Genomic DNA, 27,560 nt, shown 5'->3' on the forward strand with positions numbered 1-27,560 from the left:
CTCATTCGAAGACACATTGTAACTTAAATGTAAGTTCTTTTGTTGTAGTTTGTTTTTGACGACGGAAGGATTGTGAAGGAAACAGGATTTCCCGGACATTTGCTATCATTCAGTGATACAAAAAAAAAATCAGTAAAATTACGTTTCGAGATCTGCAATCTGATTTCTGCAGGAAAATAATTAACCTAGCAAACAATTGAGTCGCCAAATGCCAAAACAGGCTAAATCCAAAATTTAAAAAAGTTGAGATATTGATGACATTGAGTTCTGTATTACCTAGGCTACAGATTTGTCACTTCAAAATGTTCCAAAACCAGTTAAAAACTGTTTAAAATTAATATTTAAAAGTGAAGGTTGTTCCAAAATCAGTTATATCCTATAGCCATTCGGTTCCAAAAACAGTCATATCTGCACAGATGACAATGTTCCAAAACCAGCTATATCAAACTACAATAACTTACAATGTTTCATGTTTCTGTGTCAAAATAAGTTAAATCCCAAAAGACTTTTCCTATAGGGAACTGCTGATCATTTTCCTTCTGAATTAATTGTTTATTTTGTTGGCTAATTTTAAATTTCAAAGGCTAAAATAGTGTTATAAGAAGCAATAGCACTCAATTATTTAACATTATTTTAAAAGCTCCTGATTTGTTGTGTGTCATAAACATGGAGGCTGAACATACAGGAGGTATTTTAGAAGGTAGTGAAGGCGTTGGTATTGATATTATAAATGCTGAAGTTGTAATTGTTCAACAAGAAAATGTCAATATAATGGACATAACAGTGGAAACTCCACAAAATGTGGAACAAGTAGAGTTGGTAGAAGAGATGCCTGGCCCTTTGGCAAAGAAAAGGAAGAAAAACGAAAGAGCATGGAAGAAAACTGTTGCAAAAGTTGCTAGGTAAGTTAACAACATTTGGTAAAGAAAACTAAACTAGCCTAATCTTAACACTCATTTGAACTAAAATAACCTAACCTCAACTAAGCTAACCTAACCTCAACTAAACTAACCTATAACCGCAACTAAACTACTTAATCTCAACCAGCCTAAAGTAATTCAGCTTAGGCCCTAACTTAACTACAACAGTTTTTGACAACGTTTGCGATCTATAATTTGTTTTTATTACAGGTTAGTATTTTTTTAAAGGTATAGGAGAACTAATAATCCCTATTTTGTTTTAGACACCGCCCGAAGGGATTTCCACAGATGCCTAGTTGTAAACATTCGGCCAAAAGTAAGTACCGCTGCGCAGAACTTTCCCTGCAGGATGTTAGAAAGATACATCAGCAATACTATAAAGACGCTGACCTTCAATCAAAGAAGAATTTTATTCTTCAGCACGTCATTGTTTCCTCAGCAAAAAGGACTCGTCTTCCAGAAGGTATCAAATCAAAAAGAAATGTAAGTACTGACTTTTTCTTACCTAAAATGAGGAACAACAAAACTGAGAATGTTAAAGTATGTCGGGCAGCACTACTTACAATTTTGCAAGAGAGTAAAAACCGAGTGCAATTGATTTGCAAAAAGTACCTGGAAACAGGCGTCGTACCTTTGGAGACTCGTGGAGGAGCACGCCAAGTTGATAAATATAATATAAAGAAAGACAGCATCAAATCTTTTATTAAAACATTTATTCCAGTACAAAAACACTATTGCAGAGCGAAAAACAAGTATAGGCAATACCTTCCAAGTGAGCTTAACATTACAAAAATGTGGAAAATGTATATTGAGCAGCATCCAACTGAAGAATTAAAGTGTGAGTATGACTTTTTCAGGCTGGTTTTTTCTGAGAACTTTAACATTGGTTTTGACGCTCCGTACACTGATAAGTGTTCCAAGGCTTGAGTGTGAACTAGCCACAGAAAAAGATGCAGGCAAGCGTGAAACACTAAAGCTAAACCTAAAAGCCCACAAAGTCCGTGCAGACAAATTCTACAAACTTTTGCAAGAAAATAATGATAAAGAGCTTATTCTGAGCTATGATTGTCAGAAAAATCTTGTCCTTCCTAAAATACCGGACCAAGCCGCATACTATAAGCGCCAGCTATATCTATATAATTTTGTGATTTGTGAGGGACATTCTAAAGTCCTCTTGAATTCAGAAAACACCTTTTCTTACCTCTGGACTGAAAACCAGTATGCAAAAGGGTCCAGTCAAATTGCATCTGCTGTTTACCACAGGTTAACAAGCGCTAACATGGAAAATGTCACCACAGTCAAACTTTTCTCTGACGGCTGTGGTGGCCAAAACAAGAACACAACTGTTGTCGGTATGATTGCTCATTGGCTCCTGAAAGATGCACCTAAACATGTTACTAAAGTTGTACTACTCTTTCCGGTAGTCGGCCATTCTTTCATTCCCCCTGATAGAGTGTTTGGAGTACTTGAAAGGAAATTTCAAGATCTGAGTGTAATCAACAATCCCAATGAGTACACTGAAATAATTGAAAAGCACTGTACTGTTGTGAAACTTGGGACGGATTGCCCTGTGAGTGATTGGAAAACTCTAACCGATGCTGTTCTAAAAAAACCAGGACAATGGCATTTTCAATTTCAAAAGGCCAAGAAATTTATCTTTTCAAGAAGTAAAAGTAATCCAAACTCCATCCTGGTACAAGGAGAAGCAAACTATGTATTTGAAATCGGCGAGAGTAAGTCAGTAATGAAAAGGGGGAAAAATTTTGACAATGCAGTTTTGAGAGTGATACAAGAAGGACACCCAGTGAAACAAGTAAAAATCAATGATGTGAAATGCTTGCTAAATCTCCACTATGGAAATGACTGGCAACGGGAGCCAAAGTTGAAGTTTTTCAAGGACTTATTCCAGCTACCTACCACCAATCAAGGCGAAGAAGATGATGATGATGATTTTGAAATAAATGAAGAGGATGAGCCTATGATTGAGTGAAAATATTTTTAATAAACGACACATTTATTTTATAAACTCTGTAGATAAATAAATTCATGGTTTTGTATTGAAAATGAATACGATTGTGTTCATTAATCCTAACCTAACTTTACCTAACAATATAGGCTACAATGTTTTGAGAAAAAAGGATTTAATAATATAAGGTTCTGTTTTTAACTTATTTTGGAATGGTAAACGCAATTTAACTGGTTTTGGAACCAAAGTTAAAAAGCAAATGGCGGAGAGTAAGTTTCCAAAAGCAGCTAAATCATAGTTACTGTTCCAAAACAAGCTATGCCATATATTTAATCGGCTGCAGTAATTATAACTTTTGTACCATTTTTTAGCAATTTTAAAACAATATAACTAATTTTTTAACCTTTTTTTTTAAACAAAAATCATAAAAATGTAATGGATGTGAGAAAAGCAATCAGTTTTTGGCATTTATCTAAAAAACTTGCAGAGTGGATTTAGCTTGTTTTGGCATTTGGCGACTCAATTACAAACTAGTTTAAAACAAACAAATCATAACAGAGCGTTGTGGCACGTGTAAATCAGAAATTACAACCAAACCACTTTTAAGGATCCCTTTTTAAGGAACACGTGTTAATATTAAAACGTAATAATAATATTTATGATGATACATTATTGTTTACAAAGTATTGAACTCCAAGAAGCAGTATCAGATTGAGAACACACAGCCAGTATTGGATAGTTTGACCTTGAAGATTAGGAAACCACATCCTCATAGAAACCAGTTCAAGACATAGCCAGTTTGAAGCTATTCAGTAGCAAGTGCAATATCCATCATGCCCCAACAGGAATTATATACTTCTGAGGTCTTGACATCAGTATAAGCTTTGTTTACTCTGTCCAAGTCCTGAGCATTGTACATCCTTATTGCACCACAGTTCTCACCCCTCCTCAAAAAAATCTTGGAATTCATCACCTACAAAAACTTGAACCTGTTTCGCTTTTTCAATATTCTAGCCTCAAAAAGTTTTTTTTTAATATGATGTTAGATGATCGTTCTTTCCTTTCTAGAACTTTTGGAACAAATACAGTGGAGGTAACCCTTTCATTTTTAAGGGTTGCGTTTTGGCCTGCAAGAGAACTGCACAATAATGGGAGGTTGTTTTAACTTTTTGAAGGAAGCCTCTGTGCAGCCTGTATGTCACTATCAGGGACAATTGGCTCATTTAAGGCCGTAGCTAACTTACTAAGTGAGCCACATTTTCAGATTTAACTTCAGGCACTCCTCCAAGCTGTACGTTTATATTAGGTCATACTGCAACAACTCCTGAAGCCGAGTTTTTAGTTCAGTTTCTACTTTTTTTTATTAGAAGCCAATAATTGTACGTGATTCTGTTCAATGTACTTAAAACGCATGCCCATTATCTTCATTTTTACGACAAAGTCATCAATTAATTGAGAAAAGCAATTAGTCCACTGATTTTTGAAATTCTGCAATTTTAGTATTTAAGATCCCCAGCTTATTTTTAATTGCACTCGGTTTTAAATTTTCCCGTTTAAACAATTTTCATACTTGAGTTTCTTGTAAATTAAGCAAAGCACATGAATTAGATGAATTTTAGAGTCCATCTTTATATTTCTACACAAAATGCAACAGTGTTTCAGTCTGACATTAACCATTTGTCTTTAGGATTTCTCTGCAACACTCGCACATGAGTAAAGTAGCTTAAAACTAATTGCACATCTGACAAAATCACTTTTCAGCTGGCAAATCTTCATTACAAGATGAGCACTTAGACATTTTGAGGTTAAAACGGCGAAAGTCAGAGACAACTTGAGACTGTCAGACTGAGACTGAACCTTATATTTTCTGGAAATATGGAGTGTTCAAGGTAAAACACAAGACATACATCAATGTTTATATACACAACATTTATTAAAGTAATAAAAATATAAAAGCCTAATTACATATGAAAATACAATATTTTAAATATACATGGTTGATATAAACTATCCTACCCCTTTTTAGCATAATTTTAAATAATAAAAATAATTTTTATTTCACCCATTTCAAAAACAGGTTTTCTTTCAATCTCCCCCTTTTCAATATTTAATTTGTGACCTGAATAGAAAACACGTTTGTTTGTAAATCTTTTCATTTAAACACTAGGGATGTAAAAATATTTTTTATTTTAGAGTTAAAATGTTAGTACAGTTGAAACAGAAATATGGAGTGCAACATTTATGACGGATCAGCATTTTGAATGTTAAAAAAATAATCATTTGCTTCCTACTTTTTTTGAGGAGTTATAGGGTTGTAGTATCTAAAGTATGAGTTAATACCGCCCACTATTTGGAAAAAAAAGAAACAACGTGAAGATAAAATGTAATGCAAATTTAAAATAGCCTTGTAAATTCTACTGGGAGAATTGACTTTCTTGACCATTTAAAAAGTTTTATAAACTTAGAAATCAAGTTATAAATTTTCTATAGGCTATAACAATTTTAATCAGTAATTAATTTGTTTTCAGTGATCTTGGTAGGTTACAAAAAGAAGGTTGTCATTTGAAAATCTCAACTATATCCAACTTTCCATTTTGGAAATATACATAACATTGCCTTAATAATAAATAACAAACATTTCCACAACATTGCATTCTATTTCAATGATTTATTAAGTTACTAGGGAAGGTAGATCCAAATTCCACTGGAATACGGACATTACTGGAATAATTCATCATACCCTGGGATATCCACGATAAAGGGAATCCCAGTGTTCAATCCACAAACCGCACTAGCAAGCCCAGAAATTCTTGTTGCGAGGTTTTGACATTTGTCCGGGACCTAAAACAAAATAATAAAGAAATCAGACTGTTGTTTAACATAAAAAAACAAGAGTTGTCTGTAAGAAAAGCACACTGTGAAATACCAAAAAGTAATCTACAAAGAAACATTCTGTTTGTAAAGTATGTTGTTATTGGAAACATTCAAATGTTTAAAGGGCCATCATCGATGAAGTTTAAGCAAACTGAGCTGAACTGATTAATTGGGAAGTTTAGTAAATCACTACCTTATGATATTGAATACATTGTGGTACAAAGATGGCTCATCTTTTTTGCCCACCATTAAATTAATGGGCTAGAACTGTAACAATGATGCCATAATACAAAAAATTCGAATAATACGTTTTGTTAAGTGGTTATCAAAAGTTAAATACAGGGTAAGGCAGAAAGAACTCCCTGATTTTAAAGCTGCGATGCTATGGCCGGGAATGGTGTAGAATGGTAGGGGTAGTGTTATTCGACTGCATTGTCAGTGCTAGCCATGGCTTGGTTGGGTGTGCATAGTGCATTTGTGGTTGAGTTCATTAAAGATGGTGGTTTGCCGATATCTACGCAACGATCATTTCATGTCCACTTTGCACTTGATTACAATGTGTCTGCAAACCACCGCTAAAAAGAAAATTTCGTGGTCGTCCTCACACAGCAACAAGGATCTGAAGATGCATCTGTATAAGGTTGTGATACTCAAGAATTGAGTGACAGAGAATTCTAAACCCGGATAACATGATGTCAGAGACATTCTTACAAACATGCATTGCACAGATGTCATCCTTTTTTTGGCCGAAGCTAATTTTCATCTGTCAGGTACACTTAATGAACCCAATTATAGATATTGATCTGAACACAACCCCCAAGAACGTCACCAACAACCTCTTCATAGCCCAAAAGTAACTGTTTGGTGTGGAGTTTATCAGGGTGGTGTGCTGGTTTTTCTTTTAAGAATATGGCGTAACAGTCATAGATAATAGTGATCATTAATGTTTGATGTTGGAAAACTTTCTTTGGTCAAAGGTAGACGATATTTTTATGAACACGGAGCTGACAATGTTTTGTTTCAGCAAGGTGGCGCAACTTCGCACACATCTCGTTGATCTCATTACATCCTCAGAGACATGTTTCTTGGACACATTTTATCCCTACGAGGCAATATTTGGGTGGCCTCCTCACTCACCCAACTTGACACCTTGTGATTTCTTTCTATCAGGATACCACAAATCAAAAGTGTTTCAGAATCACCTGAGAACCATAGATACTCTCAAGCATGTACAAGGTTTCTACCATTCCGCCCGAGATAACAGACAACAAAGAAAATACTAAGTAACGTACGCTTTCCGTTTCCACTTGACAATCATGTTGCATGAAAAAGGTCTGGTTTTCCTCTAGCATTGTGAACATTTTGAAATGTTTTTTCTCGTATTTAACTCACCATAACATCACCGTTGATCAAGATGACGGAATATTTCTGGGCCAGGACATTGATGTGGCCCAGTCCCACTCCCATATCAGTAGGCTTGATACTGCATGCCCCGTTCACTAAACATAGCCGCCCTCCGCTTATGAACGTCGAGTCTAACTTCTTGATGTTGTCTTCTGCCTGAAAATAAAACACACAAATATAATCTCAAATTTCACTTTCCGATGTTAAATGGATTTTTATATGTAAAAATGCAAAGCTTCACGTTTGTCTTAAAAGAGATTTATTACATTTTAAAAATTGCTTGGATGGTAGTTAATTAGTTCCCCATTTCCTGGATACGACAAAACATGTGTAAATACAATATGCTCACGCTTTTTTATTATTTATAATTTTACTTCAATGGAAAATCTAATCTTCTCGAAAAGATCCTGGGATTAGTTTGAATAAATTTGTTAGATTATATTGCTTCAAATAATCTGTCAATAAAAAAAAAAATTACTATAAGTACTGTATAATCTGATGTAACAATTTTACATACCTTTAATGCACACCATGTGGCAGAACGCTCATTTGAGCGAATTAATACATGTGCTTTTTTAAGCATATGAATCAAAAATATGCCTAATACAAGAACAACATCTAAAATGGAAATTGAATTTTAATAAGTCTGTGATTGTATTCATAAAATATAAATGTCTATGTATTGGAAAATGTAATTAAAATAAAAACAAAGTAAGGAAAAGATGTCAAGGTTTGTGAAGAGATAAAACAAATTCCCTAGTTGCTAATATTGTTAATCACTGAAATATTACAAAATTTCTAAATATCTGCAAACTGCCAAGGCGCGACTTTTCTCTTGAATTATCAATTTTGTTTATACTTACATAAAAACTTGTAACAATTTGCATTTTATACCTATGGTTTATGTTTCCTCAACTTCAAGTAAATAACAACTTTTCAATTGTCGGCCATGTTAAAAATAGTTATCTACTAATAATGTTACATAAGTTTTGGTGGGATGTCTCTCAGTATTAACAAAATATGTACTAAGTCACTGTCACTGACAACCATATAAATGCATCTATTGTAAAAGCCTTCCCAATGTAACCATATTAGAAAATAAAATACTTCCCGAGACTATCATGAAATAATTTTTAAAATTGCAAATACGTTATATTAGATTTTACAAACGGTACTTTGGGATTATACCGACCACACACCAGTATGAAGAACACAAAAATATAAATTTATAGAAATAGACATGATAGAACGAAAAAACAACTCTTTAATTGCAAAATTACAAACTTACAAGCATTTCCAGGTATTGTGATCGGTATTTTTGTCGCTGTTATCTTATCTTTCTCGAGAATCCCGATTACGGCAGGCCGCGCGGCATCACATGATTTGCACTGTACTTAATTGCCTTTCCATTACAATTCAATTTATATTTCTGATCAGCCCCTCTAGAATTTGATATTTTACTGATAGGTACTATCTCGAGGGATGTTTTTCTTTCCTTGACATCATCCTTTGGTGCTGCCGAAGCCCGCGCTGATGGCCGGAGGCACTCGCATTTTGGGTGGCGGAATGTGATCAAGAATAAAAACAAGTTTTGAGTGTTTTTTTCAATAAAGAGTTTAGTTTTAGTTTGGTAATGTTTGTTTTTGTTGAATTTTTGTGTTTGGACAAATGTAGAGGTAAAACACGGAAGTACAACAAAGCGACGAACCAGCTGAACGGGCGGCGAGACTCTGCAATCACGTTATCTACTAGACCGCTCGACTTTGACCTCTGTCTGAGGATGGGGAGGGGTTTGCGATAAGACAATTTCTGTTTTATATTGACGAAATATTGTTCTACGCTAATCTAGTAATCAGTAGAAGCAAAATGTCAAATAACGATTCATGTCTGGGTGTGGTCGGTATAATCCCAAAGTACCTTACAAACAATTCTTTCATCGGTTGTTTATTAGAAAACGATATACTTACTATTTCAATACATGATCTATTTTTTGGGTCTATAATGATAACAATATATTCAGGTGAGTTTCCATGTCGTTCCACCCAGGAGAGACACTCCTCCAAATCCTCACAGAAGTTGTAATGGAGCTTTTCGTCAAAGTTTTGTTTGTTATCCGCCAACAAAGCGATTTTCAGCGGTTCCGTGAAATCACCTGCACATATAATCTGAAACAGTAAAATACTGATTAACGTGTGTTTTACGAATTGAATTCATTCCCATTAACAATAGACAATAGACAGTTTCTTTATTCATGTACATAGAGTTACCAGAATTGGCGTCAAGTAGGTAAAGGTAATAATTTAGGATATTAGTCAGCAATGTAGAAAACAGTGGATAAACCATTTTAAGCACTATGATTAATGGTTCCTCCAGTTTATAAATTCTTCAAGGGAGTAAAATGTCCTCTGTAGAAACCATTCTTGGAGTTTCTTCTTGAAGCATTTTGGTCCACTGTTTATTTTCAGATGGTCTGGAAGAATATTGAAGAGTTTAAGTCCTGCATAGCTTGGCTTCCTCTCGTACAGAGCAAGACGATGAATTGGCAGAGCATAGTTCATGGCGTTCCGGGTGTTGTAATGGTGCATTTCTCCCAGCCTTGTAATGTTCTGTGAGACAGCATAGCAGATCACTTCAGTCACAAACAGAGATATCACAGTCAAGATTTTAAGATTTTGAAAAGCTTGCCGGCAAGTAGCCTTTGGGTCTAGTCCTGCCAATGTTCTCACAGCTTTCTTTTGAAGTATTAGTACCCGTTGGAGATTTCCCGATGGAAGAGTTTCCCCATACCACTAATCCATATCTTAGATTGTGCTTCAAAGAGTGAGAAATAAGCAGTTTTTGCTGTGTCCCAGATTGCTCATTTTTTGTTATTCTTTTTAATACATATAGGCTACTGCTGAACTTTGTGCAGAGTTGGTCTACATGTGGAGTCCAGGTTAGATTGTTGTCAATGATGATTCCTAGGTAGTTAGCTTCATTTTTCAATTCAATATCTGGCAAGCCATATATTTCTGCACTTGCTCTTCCTAAGTTCAGTTGTTGGGTTTTGCGGTCATTTAATATAAGATTGTTTTGGTTGACAGTATTGCTTTGCCATGTCCAGGGCTACAAAGGAAGATATTTCAAGTCTTCAATAATCTTGAGTAATACAGATAGGCCTAAGGGTAATAATAATAGGTCTATAGGTAACAAACCAGGTTTAGGTTTACGGTTTAGCAAACAACCTCAAATGGAAAGTGAGCCTTTGCATAACTTAAATTCTAACAAAGTAGTACAGTCTCAAACTACCTTGGGCCTTCAGTCAAATTTAACGTTGTGAGAATGAAGAAACAGTTTCCACTAGGACAGAGACTAGTTCTAATGTTAATGGTAATATCCAGCAAAATTCTGAGGGGATATTTACTAATTCTAACAGAGAGTGGAAAACTGCAAGTTACAGAGGTCGACGTAGTGGAAATAACTACAAAAGTAGGCCTTACATGGTTAAACCTATAACAAAGGTGAAACAATTTTCAGCCTCGGAGACTAAGTCTAAAGAATCTGTTCTTCAGCCTAACTCAACCAGGTTTAGTTACAGTGATGCAGTAAAAACTGTTAAAAGCAATGTGGTGCACGGTACTAGACAGGTTAGTGAAAACATGTTATTAAAACCGGCCAAGAAGCTGTTTTGGTTGTTCCTATCAGGGCTAGACCCTTCTGTTAGCTCAGAGGGATATAATAACTTACCTAAAGTCACTTAAGGAATCTGAAACTTTTTGTGTGTGAACGACTTGAAACAAGGTATAATACATATAGTTCTTTCAAGATTGGAGTTCCTTATGCCTTGGGAGAAGAACTTATGCATCCCAATTTATGGTTCGAAGGTTGCATTATTGGAAAAATACCGTGCTTCGAGAAATAGGCCTAAGCCTACTGTGAATATCAGTGATTCTTTTTTGGACAACAATTCCCAGTCACTTCGAGCTACCTAAATGTTCCTATTGTGAAACCAACTCAACTTCAATGTGTAGACTCTTTACAGTGGTCCATTGGAATGTTTCAGGGGATTCTCCAAAAAATGGGACGAAATTATTCTTCTTTCTAACAAATTTGATACTCATGTGATTTGTATATGTGAACACTGGGAGCACAGAGATAACCTTACATCCCTAGGTATTCCTGGTTATATATTGGCAAGTGCCTATCACCGTCCTTTAGCAAAAACGTGGAGGCACGGCAATTTTCCCTAAAGTCTGTTTCTGAAGTTTAAAGAGTTAACCCACCTTGTGAATCTATCCATTACCCTCAATATGTGAAGTTGCTGCAGTGTACATTGAGGAAGTTAATGTTATTTGTCTAGAAATATATAGAGTGCCAGAGCATGACAATTTTGATAGTTTTACCGAAGCTCTGAATAATGTACTGAATGTTTTAGTGAGTAAAAAATAAAACTAATGTCTCTATTATTGTTTGTAATGATTTTAATGTTGATTTTTTAAGTAATAGCTTGCAGAAAAGGGTTTTAGAAAACTTGTTTGTTAGTTTCAATTTGAGGAATTCTGTGTATGATGTAACTAGACCTGGCCTATATGGTAATTAGTGTTGGTACCTGTATTGATAACATAGCTGTATCTATGCACCCGGATAGGATTATTTCTGCCTTTGTGGAACTGATGGTATTGTCTGATCACCATAGCGGTGATATTCAAGGGTAAACTTGATTTCAGTTAATAGTTGTGGTTCTTGCTCTAAAGACTACAGTAGGTCTGAAAGTCATTGTAAAATATCCAGAGCAATTGATGATGTAAATAGTGCATATTTTAGATTACTATTAAGTAAAGTTAATTGGCTAATGTTGTACACTTTATCCTCGATAGAAGATAAGTTTGATCTTTTTTTTTTAGTATGTTTTTAGATATTGTTGATATAGCCTTTCCAATTAAATACAATAGGGCTTGTAAAAAGTAGGCCTAAAAAGCCAAAATGGTACAATGAACAACAACTGAGGTTACTTAAAGAGCAATGCTTGCATACTTATACTATTTTCAGAAGTACTGGTTTGGATTTTCATAGAGATTTCATATAGAGCACTTAGGTGTAGATATAAATATGAGGTAAGGCAAGCTAAACTAGCTTTCAATGGTAGTAAAGTTAAGAACGCTATTAACAAACCTAAAGCAATCTGGTCTATTGTCAAAGACAGTTTAGGTGGTAATGAATGCCCCTCTGATAATAATTTAGACTCAACTTTGTCTAGTTCTGGTTTTTAATAATTTTTTTCTTAGTAGTGTTAAGTCTATTGCCCAGGATGTGCCTCAGGCAAAACATGATATGTCATACTATTTAAATAAACTAAAACTTTCTGGTGTAAATAAACATAATAATGTAAAGAAAGTCTTTTCGTTTTGTCGTGTAACTGTTGAAGAGGTTCATAGTGCAGTGTTTATCATTGAGTAGCAGTTCATGTTTTGATGTTTATAATATTAATTCTCATATTTTGAAATTAGCATCACCTTTTATAGCTGAAATAATGTCTTATTTGTTTTTAATCTCTGTATTGAGTGTTGTATTGTCCCACAGTGTCTTAAGTTTAGTTAAGGTAATTCCTTTGCATTAAAAAGGGTTTAAAGAGTGACTTTGCTAATTACCCGGCCAGTGTCGATTGTACCTGTTGTGTCCAAGGTTCTTGAGATTTTGCTTAATAATCAAGTTATGAAATTTTTTGAGAATAATTTTTTGTTTTCTAATAGTCAATATGGTTTTAGACCTGGTAAGAGTACTAGTATGACTGTAATTAATTTTATGAAAGATTGTACATTAAATGTAGATGCAAAAAAATGTGTGGTTGGTAAACTTTTATGATATGTCGAAAGCTTTCGACACTATCGATCATCTTATTCTTTTAAAGAAACTAAAATTTTATGGATTTGATGTTAGGTCTGTTAATCTTATGCAATCATATTTGTCTGAAAGGTTCAATCTGTGTTTCATAATGGTTGCTTTTCTCCAATATTTACAAGTGCAATACTGGTGTACCGCAAGGTTCAATTCTAGGGACCGACTATGTTTATTGTATATATTAATGACATGCCATCGGCTCTTTAGCAATTGTCTGTGTCTCATCCTCTATGTATGCAGATGATTTAGCAGTACAAATAAGCTGTTCAAATTTTAATTTGGCTAATCAGTTGTTGTCTCATTTTAACTCAGTAGCTGAGGACTGGACTGCAGCTAATGCTCTCTGCCTTAATATGGATAAAACTCAAAGCATTAAGTTTAGTTTTTAAGCAACTTTGTCAGTTATAGTAAAGTTACATTTTTGGGAGTTCTGTTGCAATCAAATCTTAAATGGGACTCTCACATTGTAAATGTTTGTAAAAAGATTTCTAAATGTACTTTTATGATTAGAAGACTTAAATTATCTGTAAATTTAGATATATTGATGTCTGTTTATTATGCATACATTCAAAGCCATTTGTCATATGGAATAATTGTTTGGGGCCGTGATAATAATGTAAAAAAGCTTTTAATTTTACAAAAGAGAGTTTTAAGAGAATTATATGTGGTGTTAGCTGTAGAACTCATTGTAAGCCTCTATTTAAAAGTCTGGGTGTTTCTTACTGTCCCTTCGTTGTATCTGTTGAATTTGTTAATGTATATTTAGGGCTAACTTAGATCTAATTCCTACTAACAGCTCAGTTCATGATTATTTTACTAGACAGAGTAACTTTCTTAGAGTTAGGCAATGTAATTATCACACCAACAATTAAATCGACATTTGAATTAGGTAAGAAAATTTATAATATGTTACCATATGAAATAAAATGTCTAGATGATAAAAAAATTTAAATTTTAAGTTAAAATTACTGTTGATAGAGCTAAGTGTATATGACATTAAGGAATTTATTGAATTTTACAGCCTATCTCAAAATGTATGAATCTAAATGTTTTAAGTTGTCTTTTTATGTAGTCTTTAATCTTAAACTAAATTTTTTAATATAATAACTCATGCCCTACAGTCGATATTATATTTGTGAAATGTTCTTAATATTTTTTTTAGTATTAAGTTGAATTTTTATTCTTGTTCCTGTTCTAATTTGACGATGCCATGCTTGTGAAACTTGTATAAAGGCAATAAAGAATTTGATTTGATTTGATTCTGGTATTTGTTTCTCGGCCACCAGCAAGGCTGTGTCATCAGCATACATCATGACTTGGCAGGACTCTTGTAGATATTTTGGGAGATCATTAGTTAACAGAATAAAAAGCATTGGTCCAAGAACTGAGCCTTGGGGAACACCTCTGTCAATTAAAAGTGGTGGTGATCTAGTTTTATAAATTGTATTGTTTAATGTATATGCTATCTCTACTGTTTGTGATCTGCCTTTTAGATAACTTGACATCCACTTTCCAGAAATCCCTCTTATCCCCATCTTCATCTTTTCTAATATAAGATTATGCTCCAAGCAATCGAACGCCCTACTGAAATCCAGGAAAAAAAATGCACTGATGGAAGTTCCTTCCTCTATTTCATTCAGCACAAGCTCAGTGAATGTATTATGGCAGAAGTTGTTGATCTGCCTTTGAGGAATCCATGTTGCTGGCTTGTGATGATGTTGTTTACTGTCAGATGGTTCAAGAGTCTGACAAGGACAATTTTCTCAATTACTTTGGATATTGTTGATAGGAGGGATATGGGGCGGTAGTTATCGATTGAGGTGCTCGGATTTCTTTTTGAGTTTAGGAAAGACTTTTGCTAGTTTTAATGCTTTGGGAAAAATTCCTTGGGTGAAAGATAGGTTTATGATGAATGTAAGTGGAGGTGCAATTTCTTCCTTACAGTGTTTTAGTAGTATGGAGGACACTTCATCAATTTCCAGAGGACGGTTTGGATTTAAAAGAAGATATGGTGTTTGTTACTTCGATGACTGATACTGGTAGAAAAGTCAAGTCAGGAATATAGTCAGTTTCTAGCTCATTTAGTTGTGGCCTTTGTTGTATCTGGCCAGCAGCAGTAAGAGTTTTCTCCGCCACTGAGACAAAATGTTGATTGAAGTGCTGAGCAATTTCAAGCGGCTCCTCAATCAGTTCATTTTTGAACTAGTAGTTGAAGGTTGATGGAATCTTTTGTATTTTTACACCTTTCGTAGTTGATCACCTCCCAAAGGGCTCTTTGTTTGTTTTCACAGTTTTGAATGTAGTTCGATGTGATTTCTTTTCGCTTTTCCTTCAGTTTTAAGTCATATTACCTTTTTCCTAGCAGCTGTTTCTGTTTTATTTTCTTCTGAACTATGAAGTAGCATTCTGTCCAGTGCTTGTAAGTAGTTGTGTTTTAGTGTTTGTGTATCCTCATCAATCACTACACACCAAATTTTATTTTTTTCTTTGACCTTAATGTTTTGGTAGGACATGCTGTATTCAAGGCTAAAATCAAAGTATTATTAAAGCTGTCATAGGCCTGATCAACTTCTATTTTGTTGTAAACGTCACACCAGGTTACGTTTGACAGTATAATTTTTAGTTGATTGAGATTTTCCTGATTATACTGTCGACGTGTTGAGGATGGGAGTTTCAAGTTCTGGGGGGTTGGACGTTGATTGTGCTGATTTGCGCTTTGTGATCCGACAGTCCTGTAGTGATGACATCTACGTTGATGTCTTTAGAGTTTAAGTTAGAGCATTACCATGTCAATAGATGTGGCTGATGTTGACGGTGACTCTAGTTGGCGGTAGCTCTAGTCTTTCGATGTTATGACTGCTCAACATATTTTCTAGTTTGTTTCTGTTTTGGTTTTGTGTCAGCATGTCTATATTTATGTCTCCCATGATGATGGTAGGGCATTTCCATGTAGGTATTTTGTCTAAGGTACTTGAGATTATATTCAGGGCATCTTCAAGGTTCGCACTTGGAGGTCTGTAGACGCCAAGCACTTTCTACTACATTTCCAAGTGATTCATGAGCGTATGACGGCCACTCCTCCTTTTCTCGAAAACTTTCTGGAAAAACCCCCCAATTAATATGTTGTAGTCTCTTAGTTTGGTATGTAGAAGTTGGTAATCTTTTAGACTATGCTCTGTCAAGACTACAATATGAGGTTTTGTGGTGTGAAAGTAAGTGGTCAAGCTGGTTTGTCTTGTTCATTAATGAGTCAATATTTTGGTGGAGTATTTTTAGCTTTTTTAGAGGGTTTATACTTTTAGTTTTCAGTTGGGAGTTTATGAAGATTCTTGTAAAGGTTTTTGGTTTCTGCGGATGTTTTCAGTTTTGCTTTTTTCCTGTGTGTTGACTCTAAAAAATTGTGTTTTTTGTTATGATCTGCCATGATGTTATAGTTTACAGCCATATGTTCTTTATAAAATGCTATATTACTGCTAAAGAAGTCATCTAGAGTTTGGTCCTCTGCTAATGTTTTTGAGTTTAGGGGTGGTTTGCAGTTGAGAGCAGATGAAGTTTTCAGACAGTCAGTTAGTCTGCTAGTTTTAAAAGTGGAGTTGGGGTTTAGGTGGTGAACATCTGCCTCCATTACAATGATGTTGAAGTCCTCGTCATCACTTGGAGTGAAGTCCAAAACCGTTAACCTGGGATCCTGTTGCCTGTAGGGTTGTCATTTGGCTGGATACTTCTGTCAATGTTGGTGTAGACAGTTTTTTAGTTGGGGTTTGACTGGTTCCCTCCGTTAATCCTGTTGCCTGTAGAGTGTCAAGAGGCTAGGTTCAGTTGCCTGTAGGGTTGTCAATTGGCTGGATACCTCTGTCAAATGTTGTTGTAGACAGTTTTTTAGTTGGGGTTTGACTGGTTCCCCCCGTTAATCCTGTTTTCCAGGAGAGTTGTCAATTGGCTGGATACCTCTGTCAATGTTGTTGTAGACAGTTTTTTTAGTTGGGGTTTTGACTGGTTCCCCCCGTTAATCCTGTTTCCAGGGAGAGTTGTCAATTGGCTGGACACCTCTGTCAATGTTGTTTGTAGACAGTTTTTTTAGTTGGGGTTTGACTGGTTCCCCCCGTTAATCCTGTTTCCAGGAGAGTTGTCAATTGGCTGGATACCTCTGTCAATGTTGTTGTAGACAGTTTTTAGTTGGGGTTTGACTGGTTCCCTCCGTTAATCCTGTTGCCTGTAGAGTTGTCGAGAAGCTAGGTTCAGATACCTGTAGGGTTGTCAGTTGGCTGATACCTCTGTCAGTGTTGTCGGCAGTTTTTTAGTCGGAGGTGGATTTGTTCCCCCAATTAACCCTGTTTCCTGTAAAATAGTAGTTGATGGTCTACTTTTTGCCACCTGCAGGGAGATGCTGAAAACATTGCCTTTTCCATTAAAAGCTTTTGATTTTCTGAGACTTGTGTTTGTCTGGCCCTGCGACTTTGGTTTTTCTTTATTTTGTTTACAGTAGTCAAGACTAGAGGCTGTTTTTTCTTGTCACATTGTTTGGAGTTATTGTCAAGTTGAGCAGCAATATCCCTAATCTTAAGATCTGCTTCATCTTGCCTCTGTCTTAGCTTAGCTAGTTCCAGGAGAAATGATGAGTTTGAGATAGTAGTCAAGGTTTTCATTGTATGTTTGGGTTTCTGTTGATTTATACGATTTTTTGGGTTTTGCAGTTTGTTGGCACTTTCATGTGAACAATTTTCTTCATTATTCATCTTCAAAATTGGTTTTTCAAGATTGGTTATCTTTTGTGAATATTGTGGTGAGCAGTTGATTTTGAGTGTAATCATGGTCTTCAAATAAATTTTGTAGTTATGATTGGTTTTGTTTACTTTTTTCCAATTCTAATAGTGTGTCATGCAGTTTTTCTTGGAGAGTTTCAATTTGTTCTACATATTTTTCCTCAGCTGCTAGAAGATCCTCCATTTTGGCTTCCATGCTAGCCAAGGTAATCTCTAGTTAGGAGTTTACACTCCATGTTTGCTTTGGATATCTTGCCGAAGTTTGTTATTTTCATGTAATAGTGCATTCCCAGCCTCTGCACCCAAAGTAAGTGAAGTCTCTAGGTCAGCTTCATCTAGCGTTTTGTTGTTCCTGTAATTTTGACTTCACCTCCTCAAGCTCTGAGGTCGAATGGTTGTTATTCATCAATAAATAAGAGTTGTCTTTAGCCAAGGAAGTTTTCAGAAACTTTAACTGTTTTACAGTCAATACAAATCCAGGATTCAACATCTGACTTGCACATCTTTATAAGTTAACACATAACACATTCAATCCCGAGCATTACTATGTACCGGGTGAAGTGAATCCATGACTACAGTAAATGAAAAAAACTTCATCATTGTACCAGCTATCCGAGTACGACTCGACCCAAAAAGTTAAAAAAATACAAAAATTAGATTTAAAAACACAAATAATGAGTATTTCCACATAAATTCCAATTCAAGTAATTTATTTTAATTCTAGAGCATATTTTTGGTGGCACGTATATGATAATTAAAAATGTTGATTTTATTAATATAGACCAGCTGGCACAAGTATGTACTGAATAAAAATCTGATATTTTCTTGAAAACTAGAAGGTAACCTATATGGATAAAAAAATAAACATTATGCAAGTTATGTTTTATTTGTTACAGAAAACATTTTATTAAAGTGTTAAAAATGACTACTACATTGTAATGGCACACGCTGTTGTTTAGGCCATCGTTCCATAATACGGTGTTATGTTTTAAAAAACCATAAATCACCAAATGAAATACCTTAGTTCCCTCAGAAGGAAAAAAAAAAAAAAAAAAAAAAAAAAAAAAAAATGTTAACATACATTTAGATTAGCTTTACTTGCAAAACAACAGTTCGAATGAGCCAACTGCAAACTTTGAAAACTTATTCGATAGGTGTACCAATATTGAACATTACGTTTACATTACATATACCGACATACCGGAAAACCATACCGGAAAACTGATATCATACACAGTTTTAAACCTTTACCATACAACATTAAGAAATAAATTAACATATTTGTGCCGCAGATCTATTTCAATACTCGGAGTGGCACATATTATATATGCTACCGGTATATGGGAAAAAACCATGTGACACAAATATGTGCCATGTGATGATCTGAAACCCACAAGAAGCATATGATGAGACAATGTGAACTTCTCTTCATCTAATTTATGCTGGATGGCTGCTGGGGGAAACCAGACTGACTTCTTTTGTAGTCTAGATGTCTCTCAAAATGAAACGGTGCAGAATTTGTTTTGAACTTCTTTGTAAATTACATTTTTTTGGATCTCTTCAGACTGTAGATTCCAGAGTCATGTCTGTGACAGTGGGAGATATCAGACACAGCATGGTGGAAGTGGTTGACGTTTTTTCAGGGGTCCACCTGTTATATCATAGATGAAATATTTGTCAATAATGACATATGTTCAGGGTTACAGTAAGCAGTTATGTTAGTGGTGCTCTTAAGTGCATGTGAAGTGTGTCGCAGCAGTGGTCATCGATGTACTAGATGAATCCACTATAAATAATTCATTATTTCTGTGACAATCGGAAAACTGCTAATTATACACCATCAGCACATTCCACTTGTAAGGGAGAATCATACTCACTATAAATCTCACCGGCCCTGACTTCACTTTCTCTCAGGACTGCTTTCCCCACTACTTCAAAAGGGTGGCTACTAAAGCATACAGAAAGTTCCTACGTTGTCAGTCCATCAGCTGAGCAGCACTGGTGTATGGGATGTATTACCTTATTTCTTGTTTTACAGCACCCCATCTAAATACACAGACACTGTCCCGAGCCTATGTGTCAGTGACCATTTTCCAAACAATGATGTACGGTGAAAGTTAGTCGATGTTAATTTCGAATCCTTTTTTCGTTTTCCCACCATCTGCAGAAAAAGATTGTGTAGTTGGCATTGTCACGCTTCACGTCCCCATAGGAACACTCCGAGCTTTTAAACTTACCTATCGTAAACAGATACGCTTGAAAGTTAGCACGGTCAGTGAGGAACTGGGTTAGATAAAAATTTACCTCCCTCTGTTTCCGCTTCATCTATTATATTTTAGTATAAGTAATAACATAGACTTATAAAACCACAGTATATATACGATAATACTGAGATATTTCACTTTCCCAACAGGGTGCTTTGGTTCTGCTCTGCGCTGGATAGATGAAAGAATTACTTTTAACCTATTCAATTGGAATGGTCCCTTTATCTAGCTTTTTTTATTTCTGCACCCTAGTTATTTCTTGTTTATAAACTATATCATTTCTAAATATTTTCCTTGTACAAAAAACAAAAATAGTATAAAGTGGGATTTAATATCACTGGTAAATGGGGCACAGTACGATAAGTGGGGCCGGTTTTTATATCGCTTATTACAATCCTTGATTTTGTATATATCGAATAACAGAACTATCAATTGAAAACAACGTATATAAAATACTTAATTAAAGTCACGTTTCAAATTTAAAAAAATAGTTTAAACAATTACGTAAATGTTATAAATTGTAAAGGAACCATAACCATTAATCAAATGATAAAATTAAGACGGGTGATAGGAAAAGTTACATTTAAATAACAAAGAAAACTTAACAACATAACAAATATCTTGAAACTGAGAGACACAATAAAACATCTTTTAGTGTTACGTTGTACAGTCTTCTAAAGTTAACTATATTTCTTTTTTATTTAAAAGATGTTACTTGTAACTTTGTCTATAAAATGATGTACAGTTAGTGTAGATGATTTAGTCATTGTTCAAATTAATTACTGTTGGTTGATTATATCGATGGGTATATTGTTTGATAATTTCAATATAAAAAAACTGGGTCAGTTTATCGTACTCTACCCGGTAAATGATTACAAATTTTTCAATATTAATTTTGGGTAGGGTACGATAAGCGGACCCGGTATTTTATATCGAAGAATGTAATCATCGATACCTAATATTCGTATCTCAAATCCTAGACCATCAATCGATATAAAAGTATAGTCGTCAATAACAATCATGTTTTATATTAATTTAATATTTGCAGTGATTAAACAAATTATTATAACAAAAATTAGGTAAACTGTAGACAACCATATTTGCTCCTCTCACAGTTACAGTTGTTTCTTTCCCACAAATTTCACATAATGGGTTTTTCAGTACAAGTCCAACATGTTGAAACCACGTAAAATATGTCTTATCATTTTTCAAAGCAATGTTGTGTATTTTTCTAAAATTGACTGCCATTTAATTATCAAATGTTACTTATGTAAAATTGAAATATTACCTTACGTGTATTATTTGAAAGTGTTTACAGCTGTTGATATAGATTATTTAAGTTAACTGTTCAAAATAATGAATCAGTAACGATTGTTATGGTTAAGTAATATCGTTTGCCAATTTCGATATAAAAACCGGGTCCACTTATCGTACCCTCCCCTTAATTTTATTATTGCAAGGTCTTCCAAGGTTCTTCATTCAATATAAAATGAGTTAGCCTATGTAAATAATTACCCTATCTTCAAAACCTGACACCAAAGAATGCTCTGAACACTTTATTTCCATACCACTATATAAAAAAATAAATCAACACTTAGGGTATAATAACAACCAATAATATACTTCATACTGTAATGCAATTAAATTGTAACCTGACATTCTTATGAATAAGTGAAGCTGCTTTGAGTTTTGGAAGTGTTTACAGTTGTCAGCATAGATAATAGAGAACACATGAAACAAAGCCTAAATATGCCTAGGCCTATATTAAGCCATTATTTACCTATGGTTCTATTCCTAACCTGTGCCTCCACTACTTCATCACTATAATTTTCTAATTTACCTGAATAGTCAGTCTTTTAAATGGATGTTTGAAGTCGTAAGCAAGGTACGCTAAAGAATCCATATCTATAATATGAGCACTAAATAACAAATGCCGAAGAACGTAACTTTACACTAAACAAAAAGTTTCTCAGTTGTCCTGACAGTGGTTTGGATTTGTTGATCACTCAGTACTCATTCGTAGTTGGCGGGAAACAAAAAGCCAAGCACGTATAAATTAAACAAATGGCAAATACACCTGATATAAATTTATGCTAGACATTTACGGGGTTTCTTCAAAGGGGTTTATTATAGGGATTCTCGCTCTTTCCCTTTACTTATCGGTGTACTTCCAGGTTCTTATTAGGTTATTATATGCTGATTAATATTTCTTGTTTACGATATATGCACAGAGATAACATAGTTTACTTATGGTAGCATGAGAGTAATTTCACTATAGGATCGAGACGAGCTCAAATGCTAGATTGACAGAATAAACTTTATTAGTGTGTGGCTAACGTCATTTCTAAGTGTTTCGTTATAAATTATAAATGTTCAGTTCTTTGTACTATACTATTTATTTATTGTGACTATAATATCAATGACACTAGACGTAAAGTGCTCAATAGAATCAAAGGCCTAATGATTACAACTTACTCTCTCAGCCATATCTTGCACTTCTTTCGGGTAACTTCTAGAGTTTCTTTTGTAATTAGATTGTTTCTACTCAACTAAAGAACTTTAAATTTCTGATTTAACAAATTCTCCAATACTTCTGTACATTTTATCGCCCTACTAATCTGGGTTTTGAAATAATCAATGTAATTCAAAATTTGTTTATTATAATATCATTGCCATCCAGAACGACGTTTTATCTGAAACTACTTCTTTTAGATGAATACCATGATTTTACCCTCTTATTCAGTCTGGTGACCTTCATCGACTGCCTCGAGCTGCAAAGTGATCTAAACTTCTCTGTTCCTCGACACTCGGAAGTTTAGGAACACAAATATAACGCGATATTGTCAATGAAATCGGTTCTAGCAAAAATTCTATACAAACTCTTTCTACGCGTGTGTTAAACGGAATGGAACACTCTGCAAGTTATAAAGTTGATTTGTGTATATATAAAGAAATAATAAATCGTTTTTACAGCCCAGACTACGTTCAAGTTTTGTATCATCTACGAAAAATATCGAGTTCAAGTTGTTTTAGTTATTTTATTGACGATTTTAATCTGTTGTAAGAAGTTATCTGACAAGACCAATGCATGTAATTGTGTTGCTTTGGTTGAATAAACGAGTAATTGCGTTATTGATAAGTTACGCTACCTATGTAGTATTTCATCTCCTAATGCAAGTTTCAGCACATCAGAAATTATCGATAAAGATATTTTTGTAATTTGAAAAACTTATGGCATAGCAAGTTCATAAAATAGCTACTTTTATTTTTTTTAACATTATTTGGGACGTTTAAGGCTTGGCTCACACGACCAAGATCTTAAGTTTTTGTTTTCATTCATAAAATATATACTACTTGCTGTTTACTACAGAAACACTATAAAGTTATGATCTAAAATTTAATCGAAGTACAGTCAAAGTCTAAACTATTTTGTGGGGTTTTAAATTTCTTTACTTCTATCTCCTATACAATGCTTGCTTGAATCCTATTGGCCACTTTATAGAACAAAATATATTCAATATCTTATAAATGTTATTGATATGGAACAAAAATGCACTAACTTATGACCTGTGGGTAAAGGATATTTTGTTTCTGTATAAAGCGAGGTTTAAAATATAGATAGGAAAACCAACTGACAAAAAACGTATAACTCAGCTCAATTCAATAATTATTATTGTAAGAACAAGTATAAACTAAAAGGGGGTACATAACACTACATTGTACATTTCTGTGGTGGTCATTGACTTTTAATCTTAATCATGTGGGGTTATTTTGTATAAGTATACTTAAAATTACAAAAAACAAATACAAAGTACAAAGTTAAAATCAAATGTTTGAAGTATTGGTTGTTGTGATTTTTAATAATATAGTGATTTAATGTCAGTGTCCCAAAAATAAAATAGACTTGAGACCAGAAATTTACTTAATTCTGTATGACTTTCAAGAAAAATGGAAAGTTACAGGGTGATTTGTGTATTTCGAAACAATATATAGGTTTAGGTTATAACTGACAATTCTAACCTATATACCAAATATTGGACTAGGATATTTAACTTATGACGTTTCGTTGTTTGTATTAGGCTATAACTTTTAGGTAGGCCTAGGCCTATTGTTTAACTATTGCTCTCATTTACCAACAGTGTGAAATAATGGAAAAGAAAAGCCTGGATTATTATGCCTTTCAGTTTAATACTATTAATAATGATAACAGAAAAGAAGATTCAAGACTTAACAACTTACTGGACCAGTTAAATGCCTTTGACTGCAAATTATTTAGTTCTCCTGAGAACTCCAAGGTAGGCTAGGCCTAAGGTTACTACTTTCTAGATCTAAATAAAAATAAGGCCTGTTTGAGTATACTAATCTACCCAGATGTGATTTTCTCAGTTGCTCCCAGTCTTTGGGGTTAGGAAATTGTCTATGATTCCATTTTGTAAAAAAAGATTTCAGTTCTGTTCTTGTACCCAACATACAAAATACATTTTATCCCCTCTTTCCATTCCTTTAGTGGGGTACCAAAACCGCCTTTATTTAAAGTTGTCACCAAATTTGGGTTGGAGTACAATAAGCAGGTTTTTATATAGAAACTATCAAACGTTACGTAATTATTATACTCATCGACATAATCAACTAATAGTAATTAATTTGATAAATAACTACATCATCTGCACCAACTATAAACACGTTTTCATATTCTAAACACAGTTTGTTCTATGAGTAACTTCTTTTAAAATAAAATTCTAGGCCTAGTTAAATTTAGAACACTACAAAATAACACAAAAGATGATTTACTGTTTCTTTCTCAGTTTAAGATGCTTGTTTTTTGTTACGTTTTCTTTATTATTAAAATGAAATTTTCCTGTCACCTGTCTTAAATTTTTTGTTTGATTGAGGTTTTGATTTTTTAAATACTTTTTTTAAATTTGCCTGAGTTTGTAAGTATAATAAGTTAGGTAAGATTAAAACTCCTTATAATGTAGCGCTAATAATAACCCATTTCAGTTTCCTCTTTGAGATAAAACACTCACTTTTCTTTTCATTCAAGCTGGGCTACTGAATAAATGTATAAACTGTGCATGTACTTCAAGTTTTAAAAGTTGTATAGACCTCAATAAAATTAACTTTACTCTAATAAGAAACATTGAAACATGTCGGGTAAAATCACTAGACTTCTCTTTAGAAATATTACCTCTGCACATAATTTAGTCAATGTTTGGCGGAGTTTTCTGATCCTTCCCTCCCACGAAAGCAAGTTGGGATGATGAAAAATCTTTTCTACTAGAAAAAAAGGCAGATTCTTTTTGATGGATGACTAGATAAGAAAGGGGAGACAAGAAATTAATTTGTACCTAGAAGTGGTATCATTCCCTCTAATTAGTTTAATTTTGTGATTTTTTTTCAGAAAATAGCAGTCATCCTGAGCCAGTGTTTTTCCCTGGTGCCTCCTGATGACACATTTCTCGTAGCCAAATGCTGTCAGCTGATGTTGACTCTTGTGGGCAAGCAGGCCGTACAGCTGGAGAAGCCTCTGCTGAATATCGCTATTCCCTGGAGCCTCCATGCTCTCCAGCAGAGTGCGGACATTGCATTCCTGGACATCTTGCAGGCGCTGGAGGCCATCATATGCTCGTCAATCAGCAGTCTGGAGGAGGTCAGAATTATTAAGAACATATGTCACAAAAAATAGGTGTAGGAAATTTCAACCTAGAAAAGTAATATTGTATTAAATTTGTGTTTGTAGATTAAATTTTTTATTTATCATAAAAAATATACAAATCATATTTACCTAATTATTTAATATATTTAATTTTTAATATGATTGAATTTCTATCTTTCTTTTCTTTTAATCATATTTGTTTAATTAAGTATATTTGTTATTGAATTAATTTAAATTTATTTCTAAGAAATTGCCCACCATGACTACATTTATGTCAAAATTTCTTGTGTATTTCTTGAAATAACTTTTGATTATGTCACCAAAACTGTCTTTAATTTGAAGATGACCATAATCAGTTTTATTATTTGTTAGGTTAATTAATAAGCTATACTAATTTCTGTAAATGAACCAAACTGTGTAATTTTATATGTAAAACTTGGCATTAGTGGTAACATAATGTGATTCATCAAAATCATTTATTGGCCACATAAATATTTCATACAAAAATACATAGGCAAGTCACAAATTTTATCATAACTTGAATTCACAGTTATATCTTAAAAGTCTAAGATTGTCCACTGTCCATTCATGAACTCCTGGATAGAGTAAAAAGCATTTTTTAACAAAAATTCCTCAACTCTTATCTTAAAACTAGCATTGTTAAGCAGTCTTATCTCTGGAGGAATTTTATTGAGGCATTTACTAGACATAGTCAATGGGCTCTTATCACTCTTATGGAGTCTAGTTTGAGGCATGTCGACATAATGCTTAAATCTAGTCTCATATGCGTGGATCTCACCTCTTTGTTGTACCCTGTCTCCATTTTTCCGTACATAAATCAGACATTGGAGAATAAACAATGAGAACAAGGTTAGTAATCCAAGATCCTTAAATAAATTTCTACAGTGTTCAAACCTGCCAACTCCAGCTATAGTAAGAATTGCTTTTTTTTTAACAAGAAATACATCTTGAGCATGGACAGAGCTACCCCATGCTATCAACCCATACATCATATGACACTGGAACAGGCCACAGTAAGCTTGGCGGAGGCCATCCTGATCTAACTTACCACACAGACGCTTCAGAGCATAAATACTGCTGCTCAATGTGTTGTTACTCATGTGTAATACATGTAATGGTACTTTGGGATTATACCGACCACACCCAGACATGAATCGTTATTTGACATTTTGCTTCTACTGATTACTAAATTAGCGTAGAACAATATTTCGTCAATATAAAACAGGAGTTGTCTTATCGCAAACCCCTCCCCATCCTCAGACAGAGGTCAAAGTTGAGCGGTCTAGTAGATAATGTTATTGCAGTCTCGCCGCCCGTTCAGCTGGTGCGTCGCTTTGTACTTTCGTGTTTTACCTGTACATTTCTCCAAATACAAAAATTCAACAAAAACAAACATTACCAGACAAAAACTAAACTCTTTATTGAAAAAAACACTCAAAACTTGTTTTTATTCTCGATCAAACTCCGCCACCCAAAATGCGAGTGCCTCCGGCCATCAGCGCGGGCTTCGGCAGCCCCGCGCTGATGTCAATGAGAGAAAAACATCCTTCGAGATATTACCTATCAGTAAAATATCAAATTCTAGAGAAGCTGATCAGAAATATAAATTAAATTGTAATGGAAAGGATGTACCGTGCAAAAAACTTAAATAATCATCCGTAATCGGGATTCTCGAGAAAGATAAGATAACAGCGACAATACCGATCACAATACCTGGAAATGCTTGTAAGTTTGTAATTTTGTAATTAAAGAGTTGTTTTTTTCGTTCTATCATGTTTGTTTCTATAAATTTATATTTTTGTGTTCTTCATGCGG

The 27,560-nt window shown here is 34.2% G+C and overlaps 3 protein-coding genes across 4 annotated transcripts in view; 2 read left to right on the forward strand and 1 right to left on the reverse strand.

Annotated features, from left to right (window-relative positions):
* Window positions 1-205: 205 nt before the first annotated feature.
* On the forward strand, window positions 206-2,972 carry LOC124367304. Its single transcript, XM_046824029.1, has 2 exons — window positions 206-902; window positions 1,184-2,972. The coding sequence occupies exons 1-2, from the start codon at window positions 667-669 to the stop codon at window positions 1,845-1,847; spliced, it is 900 nt and encodes a 299-aa protein (XP_046679985.1). The 5' UTR covers window positions 206-666; the 3' UTR covers window positions 1,848-2,972.
* A 1,822-nt stretch (window positions 2,973-4,794) lies between these two features.
* LOC124367305 lies at window positions 4,795-22,793 on the reverse strand. Of its 2 annotated transcripts, none has more exons than XM_046824031.1 (4): window positions 22,544-22,793; window positions 9,132-9,329; window positions 7,153-7,320; window positions 4,795-5,727 (listed from the first exon to the last, which is right to left on the reverse strand). In XM_046824031.1, the coding sequence occupies exons 1-4, from the start codon at window positions 22,553-22,555 to the stop codon at window positions 5,605-5,607; spliced, it is 501 nt and encodes a 166-aa protein (XP_046679987.1). In that variant the 5' UTR covers window positions 22,556-22,793; the 3' UTR covers window positions 4,795-5,604. The 2 variants fall into 2 exon arrangements, with proteins under 2 accessions (XP_046679987.1, XP_046679986.1); XM_046824030.1 differs by lacking the exon at window positions 22,544-22,793 and adding an exon at window positions 21,909-22,235.
* A 927-nt stretch (window positions 22,794-23,720) lies between these two features.
* LOC124367306 (HEAT repeat-containing protein 6) overlaps window positions 23,721-27,560 on the forward strand; it is a 40,175-nt gene continuing 36,335 nt past the window's right edge. The window contains exons 1-2 of the mRNA XM_046824032.1: window positions 23,721-24,363; window positions 25,470-25,718. Of these exons, the coding sequence (XP_046679988.1) occupies window positions 24,217-24,363; window positions 25,470-25,718 (396 nt within the window). The 5' untranslated portion in view covers window positions 23,721-24,216. The remainder of the gene's footprint in view (window positions 24,364-25,469; window positions 25,719-27,560) is intronic.

The sequence above is a fragment of the Homalodisca vitripennis genome, chromosome 8 (genome assembly GCF_021130785.1).
Source record: "Homalodisca vitripennis isolate AUS2020 chromosome 8, UT_GWSS_2.1, whole genome shotgun sequence".
Taxonomy (NCBI): domain Eukaryota; kingdom Metazoa; phylum Arthropoda; class Insecta; order Hemiptera; family Cicadellidae; genus Homalodisca; species Homalodisca vitripennis.